Source organism: Leuresthes tenuis, unplaced genomic scaffold, assembly GCF_036924035.1.
Source record: "Leuresthes tenuis unplaced genomic scaffold, fLeuTen1.0.hap1 SCAF_1, whole genome shotgun sequence".
Classification (NCBI taxonomy): Eukaryota; Metazoa; Chordata; class Actinopteri; order Atheriniformes; family Atherinopsidae; genus Leuresthes; species Leuresthes tenuis.
This window is the reverse complement of record NW_027325355.1, coordinates 8,762,426-8,777,481: the sequence shown is the minus strand read 5'-3', so window position 1 is coordinate 8,777,481 and position 15,056 is coordinate 8,762,426. Positions and strand designations below refer to the sequence as shown.

The 15,056-nt window shown below is 42.2% G+C and overlaps 3 protein-coding genes, 5 non-coding genes and 4 pseudogenes across 8 annotated transcripts in view; 10 read left to right on the top strand and 2 right to left on the bottom strand.

Moving 5' to 3' along the window:
• LOC140291438 (uncharacterized) overlaps positions 1 to 15,056 on the top strand; it is an 873,052-nt gene that overhangs the window by 660,528 nt on the left and 197,468 nt on the right. The gene's annotated exons all lie outside the window — the stretch shown is intronic.
• The window catches only part of LOC140291873 (NLR family CARD domain-containing protein 3-like), a 323,587-nt gene that overhangs the window by 284,089 nt on the left and 24,442 nt on the right, over positions 1 to 15,056 (bottom strand). The gene's annotated exons all lie outside the window — the stretch shown is intronic.
• Positions 136 to 254, top strand: LOC140297864 (5S ribosomal RNA). The gene has a single exon (XR_011913562.1). It is a non-coding gene; the product is annotated as a 5S ribosomal RNA (ribosomal RNA).
• LOC140297981 (5S ribosomal RNA) lies at positions 524 to 642 on the top strand. The gene has a single exon (XR_011913669.1). It is a non-coding gene; the product is annotated as a 5S ribosomal RNA (ribosomal RNA).
• Positions 909 to 1,027, top strand: LOC140297852 (5S ribosomal RNA). Its single transcript, XR_011913551.1, has one exon. It is a non-coding gene; the product is annotated as a 5S ribosomal RNA (ribosomal RNA).
• Positions 1,297 to 1,415, top strand: LOC140297840 (5S ribosomal RNA). Its single transcript, XR_011913540.1, has one exon. It is a non-coding gene; the product is annotated as a 5S ribosomal RNA (ribosomal RNA).
• Positions 1,685 to 1,803, top strand: LOC140270409 (5S ribosomal RNA; annotated as a pseudogene).
• On the top strand, positions 2,073 to 2,191 carry LOC140308719 (5S ribosomal RNA; annotated as a pseudogene).
• On the top strand, positions 2,461 to 2,579 carry LOC140276918 (5S ribosomal RNA; annotated as a pseudogene).
• On the top strand, positions 2,849 to 2,967 carry LOC140292088 (5S ribosomal RNA). The gene has a single exon (XR_011912514.1). It is a non-coding gene; the product is annotated as a 5S ribosomal RNA (ribosomal RNA).
• On the top strand, positions 3,237 to 3,355 carry LOC140316133 (5S ribosomal RNA; annotated as a pseudogene).
• LOC140295040 (uncharacterized) lies at positions 11,544 to 12,903 on the bottom strand. The gene is made up of 2 exons (XM_072379630.1): positions 12,826 to 12,903; positions 11,544 to 12,317 (listed from the first exon to the last, which is right to left on the bottom strand). Exons 1-2 carry the CDS (start codon positions 12,901 to 12,903, stop codon positions 11,589 to 11,591), a joined length of 807 nt encoding a protein of 268 aa, XP_072235731.1. The 3' UTR covers positions 11,544 to 11,588.

The window sequence follows — 15,056 nt, the reverse complement described above, 5'->3', positions numbered from 1 at the left end:
CACTGCAGGTAATAATCACATCAGGGATGAAGATGTGCCCACTACAAGTTAGCCTTTCTCGGCAATTATCTGGTTACATAGAGGAACTGTATGATTCCAGTACCGATATAATGCACATTTGTGACAGACATTGTTGCTTACGGCCACACCACCCTGAACATGCCCGACCTCGTCTGATCTCGGAAGCCAAGCAGGGTTGGGCCTGGTTAGTACTTGGATGGGAGACCGCTTGGGAATACCAGGTGCTGTAAGCTTTTTCTCTTCTCTCTACCACATGCATGTCTTTTGTTGCAACGTCTGATGACCCTGTGACACATGAGGAAGTTGGTCATCTTCAGCTGCTGCTGCTTTGTCGGCAGACACGAAGTGATCTGAGAGTCTCAGTTTCCGCTCGAGAGAATAATCACGACAGGGAAGAAGATGTGCCTAATACGCATCAGCCTTTCTCAGCAATTATCTGGTTACATAGAGGAACCGTATGATTCCAGTACCTATATAATGCACATTGTTCACAGATATTGTTGCTTACGGCCACACCACCCTGAACATGCCCAACCTCATCTGATCTCGGAAGCCAAGCAGGGTTGGGCCTGGTTAGTACTTGGATGGGAGACTACTTGGGAATACCAGGTGCTGTAAGCTATTTCCCTTCTCTCTACCATCTGCATGTCTTTTGTTGCAACGTCTGATCACCCTGTGACACATGAGGAAGTTGGTCATCTTCAGCTGCTGCTTTGTTGGCAGACACAAAGTGATCTGAGAGTCTCAGTTTCAACTGCAGGTAATAATCACTTCAGGGATGAAGATGTGCCCACTACAAGTTAGCCTTTCTTGGCAATAATCTGGTTACATAGAGGAACTGTATGATTCCAGTACCGATATAATGCACATTTGTCACAGACATTGTTGCTTACGGCCACACCACCCTGAACATGCCCGACCTCGTCTGATCTCGGAAGCCAAGCAGGGTTGGGCCTGGTTAGTACTTGGATGGGAGACCGCTTGGGAATACCAGGTGCTGTAAGCTTTTTCTCTTCTCTCTACCACCTGCATGTCTTTTGTTGTAACGTCTGATCACCCTGTGACACATGAGGAAGTAGGTCATCTTCAGCTGCTGCTTCTTTGTTGGCTGACACGAAGTGATCTGAGAGTCTCAGTTTCAACTGCAGGTAATAATCACATCAGGGATGAAGATGTGCCCACTACAAGTTAGCCTTTCTCGGCAATTATCTGGTTACATAGAGGAACTGTATGATTCCAGTACCGATATAATGCACATTTGTGACAGACATTGTTGCTTACGGCCACACCACCCTGAACATGCCCGACCTCGTCTGATCTCGGAAGCCAAGCAGGGTTGGGCCTGGTTAGTACTTGGATGGGAGACCGCTTGGGAATACCAGGTGCTGTAAGCTTTTTCTCTTCTCTCTACCACATGCATGTCTTTTGTTGCAACGTCTGATGACCCTGTGACACATGAGGAAGTTGGTCATCTTCAGCTGCTGCTGCTTTGTTGGCAGACACGAAGTGATCTGAGAGTCTCAGTTTCCGCTGGAGAGAATATTCACGACAGGGAAGAAGATGTGCCCAATACGCATCAGCCTTTCTCGGCAATTATCTGGTTACATAGAGGAACCGTATGATTCCAGTACCTATATAATGCACATTGTTCACAGATATTTTTGCTTACGGCCACACCACCCTGAACATGCCCAACTTCGTCTGATCTCAGAAGCCAAGCAGGGTTGGGCCTGGTTAGTACTTGGATGGGAGACTACTTGGGAATACCAGGTGCTGTAAGCTTTTTCTCTTCTCTCTACCACCTGCATGTCTTTTGTTGCAACGTCTGATCACCCTGTGACACATGAGGAAGTTGGTCATCTTCAGCTGCTGCTGCTTTGTTGGCAGACACGAAGTGATCTGAGAGTCTCAGTTTCAACTGCAGGTAATAATCACATCAGGGATGAAGATGTGCCCACTACATATCAGCCTTTCTCGGCAATTATCTGGTTACATAGAGTAACCGTATGATTCCAGTACCTATATAATGCACATTTGTGACAGACATTGTTGCTTACAGCCACACCACCCTGAATATGCCCAACCTCGTCTGATCTCGGAAGCCAAGCAGGGTTGGGCCTGGTTAGTACTTGGATGGGAGACCGGTTGGGAATACCAGATGCTGTAAGCTTTTTCTCTTCTCTCTACCACCTGCATGTCTTTTGTTGCAACGTCTGATCACCCTGTGAAACATGAGGAAGTTGGTCATCTTCAGCTGCTGCTACTTTGTTGGCAGACACGAAGTGATCTGAGAGTCTCAGTTTCAACTGCAGGTAATAATCACATCAGGGATGAAGATGTGCCCACTACATATCAGCCTTTCTCTGCAATTATCTGGTTACATAGAGGAACTGTATGATTGCAGTACCTATATAATGCACATTGTTCACAGATATTGTTGCTTACAGCCACACCACCCTGAATATGCCCGACGTCGTCTGATCTCGGAAGCCAAGCAGGGTTGGGCCTGGTTAGTACTTGGATGGGAGGCTGCTTTGGAATACCAGGTGCTGTAAGCTTTTTCTCTTCTCTCTACCACCTGCATGTCTTTTGTTAAAACGTCTGATCACCCTGTGACACACGAGGAAGTTGGTCATCTTCAGCTGCTGCTGCTTTGTTGGCAGACACGAAGTGATCTGAGATTCTCAGTTTCAACTGCAGGTAATAATCACATCAGGGATGAAGATGTGCCCACTACATATCAGCCTTTCTCGGTAATTATCTGGTTACATAGAGTAACCGTATGATTTCAGTACCTATATAATGCACATTGTTCACAGATATTGTTGCTTACGGCCACACCACCCTGAATATGCCCGACCTCATCTGATCTCGGAAGCCAAGCAGGGTTGGGCCTGGTTAGTACTTGAATGGGAGACCTCTTGGGAATACCAGGTGCTGTAAGCTTTTTCTCTTCTCTCTACAAACTGCATGTCTTTTGTTGCAACGTCTGATCACCCTGTGACACTTGAGGAAGTTGCTCATCTTCAGCTGCTGCTGCTTTGTTGGCAGACACGAAATGATCTGAGAGTCTCAGTTTCAGCTGGAGAGAATTATCACGTTAGGGAAGAAGATGTGCCCACTACAAGTTAGCCTTTCTCTGCAATTATCTGGTTACATAGAGGAACTTTATGATTCCAGTAACTATATAATGCACATTTGTCACAGACATTGTTGCTTACGGCCACACCACCCTGAAAATACCCGACCTCATCTGATCTCGGAAGCCAAACAGGGTTGGGTCTGGTTAGTAATTGAATGGGAGACCGCTCGGGAATACCAGGTGCTTTAAGCTTTTTCTCTTCTCTCTACCACCTGCATGTCTTTTGTTGCAACATCTGATCACCCTGTGAAGTTAAGCAGGGTCGGGCCTGGTTAGTTCTCGGTTAAATCCGGTTGTTCTACTGTACTTCTCTACAAAAACCAAAGAGGAAGCTGCTGTCCCATCAAAATTCAACGTCTTCAAGATCAAAAAAGAAGTCCAGTTGCTCTTATGAATACTCTCCATCATTTCAGTTTATTTCTGACATTCAGCTTTTCATAGCACATGATGACTGTGTTGAAAATTTGTGCAACAATGTAAACCACCAAGATATTCTGAATAATAATTGTATTTATTTTCACTGAGGCTTGTGTAAACCACAGACTGTATTTAGTGTAAACTGTGTTTTCATTACTGAGCTGATCTCATTCACCTGATGACACTCCTTAACTGTCACTGTTGAAAAATCCCTCCAATCATTTATAGTTTAGATAGAAATTGTTAGAAACGATTGTTTTTAATGTCCCTCATCAGGATGTAGAGGCATTACTGTGGTGAAGGAGTTTGTCCAAGTTTGTGGTTGAGTTAATGTCTGAAATCATGGGGGATGGATGGTAACATCACCGTCCTTTTGTCTTTCAGATCAGTGCAACTTCTTCAGGTCTTTGGTTGCATGGATGTTATTATCATGCAGGAGTCTTGAGGTCAGAGGTCAGTTTGGGATCTGTCTGAAGCCTCAGTTGAAAGAAACAGAGTCGTTATCTTCTATCACCATCTGGAGCCTCCACTTTTTGTCTTCTACACCTTTGCCTGTCCCCACACAGGTTACATTTCAGACCTCAACCATCTGAGCTGTGAAACATCTTCTGCTTCAGATGCTCATCACAGATAGAAGTTCTGACAGGATCTCACACTCCTCCATTATAGATGTACTGAAATCCCTGCAGTGGTTTAGAGTTCAGGGTTTTGGGGGCATTAGATGGACCGTGATGTTGTCAGAGTACAGTCACGTTATTTCAGGTTAATATATTAAAGCCACTTTTTCTCTCACGTTCATCCCTCTGTCCAGATAAAAATGATGCTTTTCTCCGCTTAATAACAGAGCTCATCAGAGGTAAAAGTAATCCTGCCTCTTCAGTTTAAATCCCCTCACTGACCAGGATGTATATAGACTTAGCTGCATAACAGCATGATCATAAAATAAAGCCTTTATCAGCACCTCAGACTGCAGCCTAACATGAAATGTTATCTGAGCCGCACAGAAATCACTGATCTGCTCAGCTGGGTTTTCTCACTTCTGAACAGATGTTTGCTGTGAAGCGTTTTGTTGTTTCCTGCCAACTGAAAAAGGCTGGAAAAGAAGTCATTCTGCTGTTTTATGCTGTTTGTGTTTTCAGTGTGGACAAGAGCGGACAAAACACCACAGGAACTCCATCTTAAGATGCAGCTTTTTTTCTACACAGAGACAAAGAGACAAAGAGGGTTTCTATCAGACTCAGCCTGAAGACACCAGTCAGCATACAGAGCTCGATAGATAGATTATGATCAAACATGTCTGATGCTGTCAGTTTGCAGGTTAGGGGTCAGCTCTGCAGGTTTTTACCTCTTCTGAAGTCCAACAGCCGTATGAGAGCTCATGTTTCATGTCACGCACTTGAATGCATCAGTCTGAAGATTCAGGTGAGCATTTCAGCAGAAGATCATGATTTATGAATTTCAAGCTGCTGCAGAGCAGGGCTGATTATATAAATATAAATGAAAAGCATGAAAATACTAAGAAACAGCAACATTTACATTTCCTGTACAGCTGCCTCCTAAAAGTATCGGACAATGTTGATCTGATAGAAACCAATTTTCTTCATGTTGAGCTTTAAGTGGAAGGTTGATGAATTTATCTTTCCCTTCAACAGAGAACAAACAAGAATTCAACAACCCCTTGAACAATCCTGCCTGGATTGAGGTGAAACCAGCACTGTTCCCTTGTTCCCTCCCCAAACTGATCTGAAGCTGGGAGGATGTGTGAAACCATTGTGTGATAGTAGAGGAGCTCTTAAGTGAAGATCAGCTGATCAGCTGCAACAAAAGGAGGTGGAATTAGTTTTGTATCACAGCACAGACGGTGTTTCTGCTCTGAGAGTCACACACTGCTCTGCCAAATGGAGGAAATGGCTCAGAAAAGGGTTAAACTGGACCTGGAAACCTTCTCTTGTTCGATCTGTCTGGATCTACTGAAGGATCCGGTGACTATTCCCTGTGGACACAGCTACTGCATGAACTGTATTAAAGGCTACTGGAATGGAAAGAATAAGAAGGGAATTCACAGATGCCCTCATTGCAGGAAAACTTTCACACCGAGGCCTGTCCTGGAGAAAAGCACCATGTTAGCTGATTTAGTGAAGCAGCTGAAGAAGACTGGACTCCAAGCTGCTCCTGCTGATCTCTGCCATGCTGGACCTGAAGATGTGGCCTGTGATTTCTGCTCTGGAAGAAAACTGAAAGCCATCAAGTCCTGTTTATTCTGTCTGGTCTCTTACTGTGAGAAACACCTTCAGCCTCATTATGATGTGACTCCATTCAAGAAACACAAGCTGGTGGAGCCCTCCAAGAGCCTCCAGGAGAACATCTGCTGTCGTCATGATGAGGTGATGAAGATGTGCTGCCGTACTGATCAGAGGTCTATCTGTTATCTCTGCCCTGTGGATGATCATAAAGGCCACGACACAGTGTCAGCTGCAGCAGAAAGGACTGAGAGGCAGAGAGAGCTGGAGGGGAGTCGACAACAAATCCAGCAGAGAATCCAGGACAGAGAGAAAGATGTGAAGCTGCTTCAACAGGAGGTGGAGGCCATCAATCAGTCTGCTGATAAAACAGTGGAGGACAGTGAGAACATCTTCACCGAGCTGATCCGTCTCATCCACAAAAGAAGCTCTGATGTGAAGCAGCAGCTCAGATCCCAGCAGCAAACTGAAGTGAGTCAAGTCAAAGAGCTTCAGGAGAAGCTGGAGCAGGAGATCACTGAGCTGAAGAGGAAAGATGCTGAGCTGAAGCAGCTCTCACACTACCCCTCAGTGTCAGCACTCAGTGAGTCTACACACTCATCCAGCATCAATACCGTCCTCTGAGGTACTTTGAGGATGTGACAGCAGCTGCGTCAGAGCTCAGAGAGAAACTACAGGACATTCTGAGAGAGAAATGGACAAACAGCTCACTGACAGTCACTGAAGTGGATGTTTTACTGCCAGAACCAGAACCAGAGCCAAAGAGCAGAGCTGCCTTCTTAAGATATTCATGGGACATCACACTGGATCCAAACACAGCAAACACATATCTGTTAGTGTCAGAGGGGAACAGAAAAGTGACAGTAATGAGACAACCTCAGTCTTATTCTGCTCATCCAGACAGATTCACGGAATGGTGTCAGGTCCTGAGCAGAGAGAGTCTGACTGGACGCTGTTACTGGGAGGTGGAGAGGAGAGGGGGAGGAGCTGATGTAGCAGTCGCATACAAGAACATCAGCAGAACAGGGAATGAATGTGGATTTGGACGTAATGACAAATCTTGGGCATTAAAATGTTCCCAAAACAGTTTTGAATTTTGGTCCAACAAGATGAAAGCCTCCATCTCAGGTCCTCAGTCCTCCAGAGTAGGAGTGTACCTGGATCACAGAGCAGGTATTCTGTCCTTCTACAGCGTCTCTGAAGCCATGACTCTCCTCCACAGAGTCCAGACCACATTCACTCAGCCGCTCTATGCTGGAGTTAGGATTGGATGGACTGGAGCCACAGCTGAGCTGTGTGAAGTGAAATAAAGGTATTCAGTCAGTTTGTTGCTGAGAGTTCATTGCTGTGATGTCTCTGCGCTGCTGTTCTGTTGTTTATTTGCTGCTTTTTCCTGTCTGTGCAGCCATGGAGGATATCGCTGCTAATGCTGAGTTTTATTCACAGAAAGATTTCTCCACATGAAAATCTAAACTTCTCTGAGCTCTGAATGTTAGTTGAATCCTTGTGTTGATGTGTTTGTATGTTGTTGTTTCTCTTCCACTTCATGGAGCCAAACAGAGAAATCAGCAGACCTTCCTTTATCACAGATTCTTTTCACATCTCATCACTTTGTAAATGTGAAAATAATTCTGCAGTTAAACTTACTTTGATCTGTTTCAGAGATCAAATGTTGCTGCTGCTTTGAAAACTCTCAGTAATGATCTACTTGGTAACCCAGAAACTAAATGTTCTGATTCTGGATGTTTTTCTGTAAATAATAAATTGTGGATTCATCCTGATCATGAATTGTGTTTCTGTGAAAATGGGAGTGAGGCTGTCACACCACCAGCATCCCTCATGGTGGCAACACACGGCGGCAACAAGTAACTGCTTTGTTTCAGAGATATTTGTTGAAAGCCATCTGTGGCTGGAAGAGTTGCTTTGGTTCAGGATCATATTCTGGGTTTCACCTGTTTGCTCACAAACGCTTCAAACTTGTTTCTGAACGTGTTCTGAGATGTTGGAAGAAACTCAGAAAACAAAAAGAACGACATGAAACTTCAAAGTGATTCAAATCAAAGCTAAATGTAACAATATTATATGATGTCAGTCATTACAGGAGATGTCATTTGTTCTCAGAGACAAGAAGTGGAAGAAGAATTCTTGGACAAAAGTCACAGAATCAGAACCACAGAGATTTTGTTTCAGGTAAAAACTGTAGATTTACTTTTGATTTTACTCAAATTATAAAAACATTCATATGAAAACATACTTGAATGTAAAAAATAGAGTAAATGAGGCAGAATGTCACACTTTGGAATAACGTGTTATGGAATGATTAAAGGTGATGTGTGTGATCTTACATCATATTCTATGATCTGATTCTGTTCTTTCTGATGTTTTTTAGTATTAGTCTGAATGTGCTGAAGTTATCAGATGAATGTAGTGGACTAAAAGGTACAACAGAGTCTCTGAATGAGGTGGAGTACAAATAGAAAGTAGCACAAGCTAAAAATACTGAAAACATTGTAATTATGTTCAGTATATTTAGTCACTTTCTGCTGCTGTCAGCGATGGACTTTTCAAAGAAATCTGACTCAGCTCTGATCATTAATGAGAATATGATGAAGAAAGGATGATTTCATCTAAATGAATGAAAAGGTTTTGTGGTGGGGCTGAGAACTGTTTAACTCTCATTGTTCTGTTCCACGTATTGTTTTTGGATCGTCACAGGTACGAGTTTGGGTGGAGCGGGTCAGAGTAAAGTGGAGTTTCCAGCAGACTCCTCAGTTTCAGTCGGGTTTGGAGACCACAGATGGAGAGGTGACTGCGCTGTTTGGTCTGCCACTTATTGATAAAGTTAAAGTTCACAAAAAAAGAAACAATAACAGGAAGAAGTTCCCTGAAAGCAGCATCAGTGTTACAGGTTGTGAGTCCTGTGAACAAACTGACACAGTGTGATATTACAGATGTTTAAATCTCTCTTTTCTCATGTCGTCCTGCAGGTTCACAGCTGAAATCTGAAAACTAACACAAGAGGACGCCTTCATCCTGCTCACAGGGATGTAGAGGAGGTTAAAGCTCCTGTTCTGTTCATTTAGACTGAACTCTGCCTGTGTTCTGCTCACTTTGACTCAGAACATCTTAGCTGATTTTAAGTCGTAATACAGACATATTACCTACAGTCCCTTTCAACTATATATAGCTTATAGGCCTCATTGAGCTGAGTTTAAACAACTAATTTAAATAAAACAAAGAACACCCTCAGACAGATACTGGTTCAAGGATTAAACACCCGAACACAAACTGGGTGGTGTTGTGTATGCAGTGCAGCAAAGACTGTGCAGACCTCTTTATAGGAGAGACCAAACAACAGCTCCACAAGCGCATGGCACAGCATAGGAGAGCCACCTCTTCAGGTCAAACTCAGCAGAGCACCTACATCTCAAGGAGAAGGGACACTCTTTTGAGGACAGTAATGTCCACATTCTGGACAGAGAAGACAGATGGTTTGAGAGAGGAGTCAAGGAAGCCATGATCATTGGAATCACACAGTCTTAAAGTGGAGCTTCTTCTTATGTTTCTATGCAGCTGAACACTCACATCATGATGATGACTGATGTGTGTAGAAATCCTGTTTTTCAGCACATTTCATTTCACATCCAACAAGGTTTAAAGTTCACATTGTTCAGCTTTGATGCTGCTTCCACATCTCTTATATTCTGTAATGCAGCTCCAGGTGTTATTTGATGTCTTTTGTTGAAACATCTGATCACCCTGTGACACATCTGGAGGTTAATCAGCTTAATTTGCTGATTTGTTGGCAGACACCTCAGTTTCTTTTTGGCTCTCAGTCTCCATGTTGCTGATCCTGGATGAGATGTTCCAGGTCATTGTTGGCTTTGATCCTCATACATTTAGCTTTGCCCTGAGAAAGGAGAAGTTCCAAAAGGTGCAACAGGGACAGCTGACATAGCCTATATCATGCCAACGTTCATTTGGGGCTGCAGTTTTTCATTTAGTTTCAGACTTGTTATTGGATTCAAATGTTGATGAGTTTCTGTGACAGATAGGCTCCAGTCCCCCTGAAACCATGTAAAGCAAATGGAAGGATGGAGAGTTTGTTCCATTTAATAGAAGTTATCCTGAAGAAAATAAATAGGACCACAGGCCATCAGCACCGGCCTCCAAGTGTTAAACTGTGCCTGGGGGTTCATTTGACAACAGAGTGTACCTGGATAGCATAGGGGTTCTGAGGACTCCCAGATGACTTTAAAGCTAGAAATCAAGTTGCTTTAAGGTTTTGAATCTTTTCTTCTCTGGTGGGCAACAATAAATAAGAATGTTGATTGGATAAATTACATCTACAAGGCATTGCTGAACAATTAGGTCCCATGCTTGAGAGGACTGTTCCAAAGACTGATTGAGACTACCCTTACCACCAAACAATTTATCAACAGGTAGAGAGTGACGATACGGCGAGCTACATGAGGATGATGGATACAAGGATGCAGATGATGTTTAAAGCGCAAAGTGAACCTGAGTAAATTCTCAATGATCTGTTTAATGGAAATCTCCCTGAAGTGTTAAAACAATGATGTTGAACATATACAAGGTTATGCAAAGTTTGAAAAAAAAAACCAACTACATGTGTATGTTTGAATCTACAGTGAATTTACACCCTCGAATCCTCTAGTATAAACAGGAAGGAAATGTTAGAAAAATATCATGAAGTTATACTATGAGAAAAAGCAAGTAGCATGCGTTAAAAGATCTTGCAGGGTCAAGGGACACTGGAATGGAGAAGGCCTCCTATCTAGCTTATTTCAGCTTTTGTCTAAGCCTTGTTTTACTGAATGCCTCATAACCTTGTGTGGCTAGTGATCTCGTAGTAATTAACATAAATAGCGATAGTATAATTTTTTTTAACTCAGACAACTCTGTGTCAGCTTCCTGATATGTTGTGCAGACTCCTTGCCACAAGAATAAATGTTTTGTGTTAATTGTCTCCAGCTACTCTGAGCCTCATTTTGAGAGATTTTTCTTGACACCAAGACAATAGACATTTGAAACGGTTTCACATCTTGAAGTTGAGCCTCGTTCCCTTTTAGTGTTGGAACAGCCTTAACTTTCAGCTTCAGTCATGAGCATCATACAGCTGTCTGGAAAGTACAGGGAACAAATCCAAACCCTTTTCAGACTGCGTGAAAGATTTCTGAGTCTTTGGGAAAGATGATAAGGGTCAACTTTCCGACATAACCAAACACTTATTATTCAAAAATATCTCTGTGGAAAGAACATGAAAAGCACGAGAAATGTTGACATCTGACCTTTAATAAAATGCAGAACAATGACATACAGACATCAAACTGAAATGATATGTTACTTCTACAGATGTTGTATGCTTACATAAATACCCACAGCTGGTGAATCTTCACTTTAAACAAAACATATATTCAGTATAACAGAATAAAATACGTTTCTACTTTCAAACAGATTATATATTGTTCTGCCCATCAACTCACAACTGATGTCATGTTTCTCTTGAACAGTGAGAAATCTGTCAGCAATTAAAACAATCCCAACAAATTATAAAGCACTTTCAATCTTTTTTTCAAACATGTGCTACCCATAGAACATTCAGAACCAAAATCCTGAGGTGGTAATCCACAAAGAAGATTTTTTTAATCTGAACAAAGGAAAGGCTTCTGATTGGTACTTCCTGTTGCTGCTCCCAGGTGTATGTTTTCTTATCTGCCGTAATATATGTTGTTGATTCAAACCAATCATTTATCTTCAGTGCGAGTACATTGGTGTTTCTTTAGACTAGATAATGCGGTGAAAGCTGCCCCACACTTACCACAGCTGTATGGTTTCTCTCCTGTGTGAATACGTTGGTGTTTTTTAAGATCAGAAGATGTAGTGAAAGCTGCCCCACACTGACCACAGCTGTAAGGTTTCTCTCCTGTGTGAATACGTTGGTGTGTCTTTAGACTAGATAATGCGGTGAAAGCTGCCCCACACTGACCACAGCTGTATGGTTTCTCTCCTGTGTGAATACGTTGGTGTTTTTTAAGATCGGAAGATGTAGTGAAAGCTGCCCCACACTGACCACAGCAGTAAGGTTTCTCTCCTGTGTGAATACGTTGGTGTGTCTTTAGACTAGATATTACAGTGAAAGCTGCCCCACACTGACTACAGCTGTAAGGTTTCTCTCCTGTGTGAATACGTTGGTGTGTCTTTAGACTAGATAATACAGTAAAAGCTGCCCCACACTGACCACAGCTGTATGGTTTCTCTCCATTGTGAACATGCAGGTGTGTCTTTAGTTGGCAAGATTTTGTGAAACTTATCCCACACTGATCACAGCTGTAAGGTTTCTTTCCTGTGTGAATACGTCTTTGTGATTGTAAGTCATCACTCCTACTAAAGCTTGTCCCACAGTGGTCACAGTTGTAAGGTTTCTCTTCAGTATGAAGCCTCTGTGATGATCTTTTGAAAACTTTCCCATGTTTCTGCAACAACAGAGAGGAAGAAGACTTGGATCCTTTTGAAGTTTTTATGCATTTAGCAGATGCTTTTATCCAAAGCGACTTACATTGGTAGGCAGTCAGGGTAAGTGGGTCTTGCCTGAGGACCCCTACTGGAGGTAGTACCTTTCATGCAGGGGATTTGAACCCTTGTCACCCACATGAAAGGTGACAATCTTACCACTACATCCATTAAATACCCAGAAACATTACCACCACCAGGTTTAATTCATCAGAGACTTTAAATACAAATAATGAAGATTACCTCCTGAACCTCTCAAATCTGAAGACTGAGAGCCAGAAAACATCCCACCACAACAATCTGCCCACTGATTTTCTTCCAGCAGATCATTCAGTATATGTTCAGTCTAAACACATCTGTATCTGCAGCTCAGAGGGAGGAGATGAAACCAGGAAACACTTTGCTGAGACTTTTTCCACATTTGATGGAAAAGCAGAACGAGAGGAGGATACACGGAACTTCGACACTGACCTGTAGCCCGGTGGAACCAGATGATGAGCTGGCTCTGTTCCTGGTGGAGGGGTTAGGATCCTGGTTCTGCTGCTCCATTCTGGTCCTGGTCCTCCGACTGATGGACTCTGTCTGCAACTGTCAGTACATACAATAAGATCCAGTTGTGGCATGCAGCATGTTAAACCACACCCACTTTTTTTCCTCCCTGGGTATCTTTTCTGGACAGTTTTTAACCATCTAAGTCACATTTCATTAAACTTATTACTGTGGTTTTTATTTAAATCCCGGAAAACTTCGAAATTGTTCTTTAAAGACCCACTAAGGTCTGTGACCTCAAAATTTGAAAAAAAAAAATTTAATAATATACTCTGTAGAACGACACCTACTGTGTGCAATATCCCATGAATTTCATCTTAGTCGGTGTAACACGATCAACTTAAACTTAAACAAATTTCCAGAAGCTGTAATGGATCCAGAAAAGTAACAGAGTAATCTCAGATTTGAAACAGGTTCAACTCTGAAGCCCACGGTTCAGCACTCAGGGAGCTTCAGTCTGGACTGAGGCTTGAAACTGAGAAGATGTGATGTTTCAGTGGGGGAATGATCTAGTTCTGTGTGGCTAACAGCACGTCAGCAGGAGCTGTCTGACTGATCTGAGACAGTCTGAAGAACAACATGAAGTGGACCATTCTGAGGCTGTCATTTAAATATAAAGGAGTGTTTTTCTGGCATCAGAAGTGCTCGTCCAGTGATTCATTCCAGAAAGCTGCTTTCGTGAAACCTAAAGTTTGAGATGAAGGAAACTCACAGACCCTTAAAACTCTGAAATGTTTTTCAACCCAAATAACCTATAGTTTCCTTTATTTTGATTCTGAAATTATCTTAACTGGTAAACTTATGTGTCAATCAGTAAAAAGTGATCTTGTGTTGTGGTCAGATCAGAGTATCAGCTCCTAAAAGTTACACAGATCCTCCTAATAAAGATCATTTTAACTCCACTTTAACTCTAGATGTTGGCAGGTGGACTTTATGAGTAAATTTATGTTCAACCTTTTTACCATGTGGTCATTCCTTTTTGATACGTGGATAAAAGAAAATGATGGATTTGTAAAGGAAACTGAAAAATTAAGCTTTCATGAGACACTTCTGAAGAGGACAGTCAGACTGTCTTTTAATGGGCTTCTGAGTGTAAATATGAGAAATCAGACACTGATACTGAGGATAACTGTGTATTTCTACTGCTCCTGTGATACTTTCCTGGATCACAGATACGTCTTTATAATAATGCTATGACTCCTCTTCTACAACATCAATTCTTAATGTAATTAAAGTATTTATATTGACCATAATTAAGTCCCATTTTAAGATTGAATCCTTAAATATGGCATAGTGTGTACAATAAACATCAAATTACATGTTTTCGTTCCACAGTTTAATCAAAAAGCCAAATGATACCCAGATAAGTCTGGAAAGAACAATTCTAAATTTTACATTGATCATCAAACTTCAAAAATCACATAAGATTTCAGCAAAACTACAGAAAGAAGTTTAGAAAACGACAGCTTTAGTGGAAAATGTGTCAAAAACTGTTCAAAAAGGTTAGAAAAGAGGAACAAAAGGGCCCAGAAGTATGTTTCACACACAACTAAAAGGATAAAGCTCCATTTTATTTGTCCATCTGGCCGGCTTATTGAAATCTATAGTTGATGCTGTGTTTCTGGTTTCTGCTTTGAGTACAACGGTTTGCGTATTAGCATTAGCATTAGCAGGACATGCTAACTGTGTATAGCAGCCAGGTTATTTGAACTTTTTTACTCTTTAGTACATGTTCTGACTGCCCGTGTCCAGGTGCAGGAATCAAACCAATGATACAAAGCACTTTGAAGACATTTCTGCAAATGTTTGACCGCTACATGTATTCTTTTGTGGACTCACATGCATGCAGCTTCCTGTAGTGATGTTCCGAAAGGGAGGAGCCGAAAATGATGACGTCCGAAGCCTAGAAGCTGCGGCTGCGCACCGGTCTGTAGCCCCACAGAGTGCAGGGATGAACGGCTCCTCTCCTGGTCCTTCTCCCTCTATGATAAACTGTAAGTCACGTATAATGGGCCTGTGACCAAAATGAGTGAGAAATCTGCTCATTCTTTATTTTTGAAATGATAAAAAAGGGGAAACCCCTCTGAATCTCCAGGTTTACTGTAGGACCAAACATGTGTTTCAGTGTCAGATGTTGGGAATTTGTCTGACTT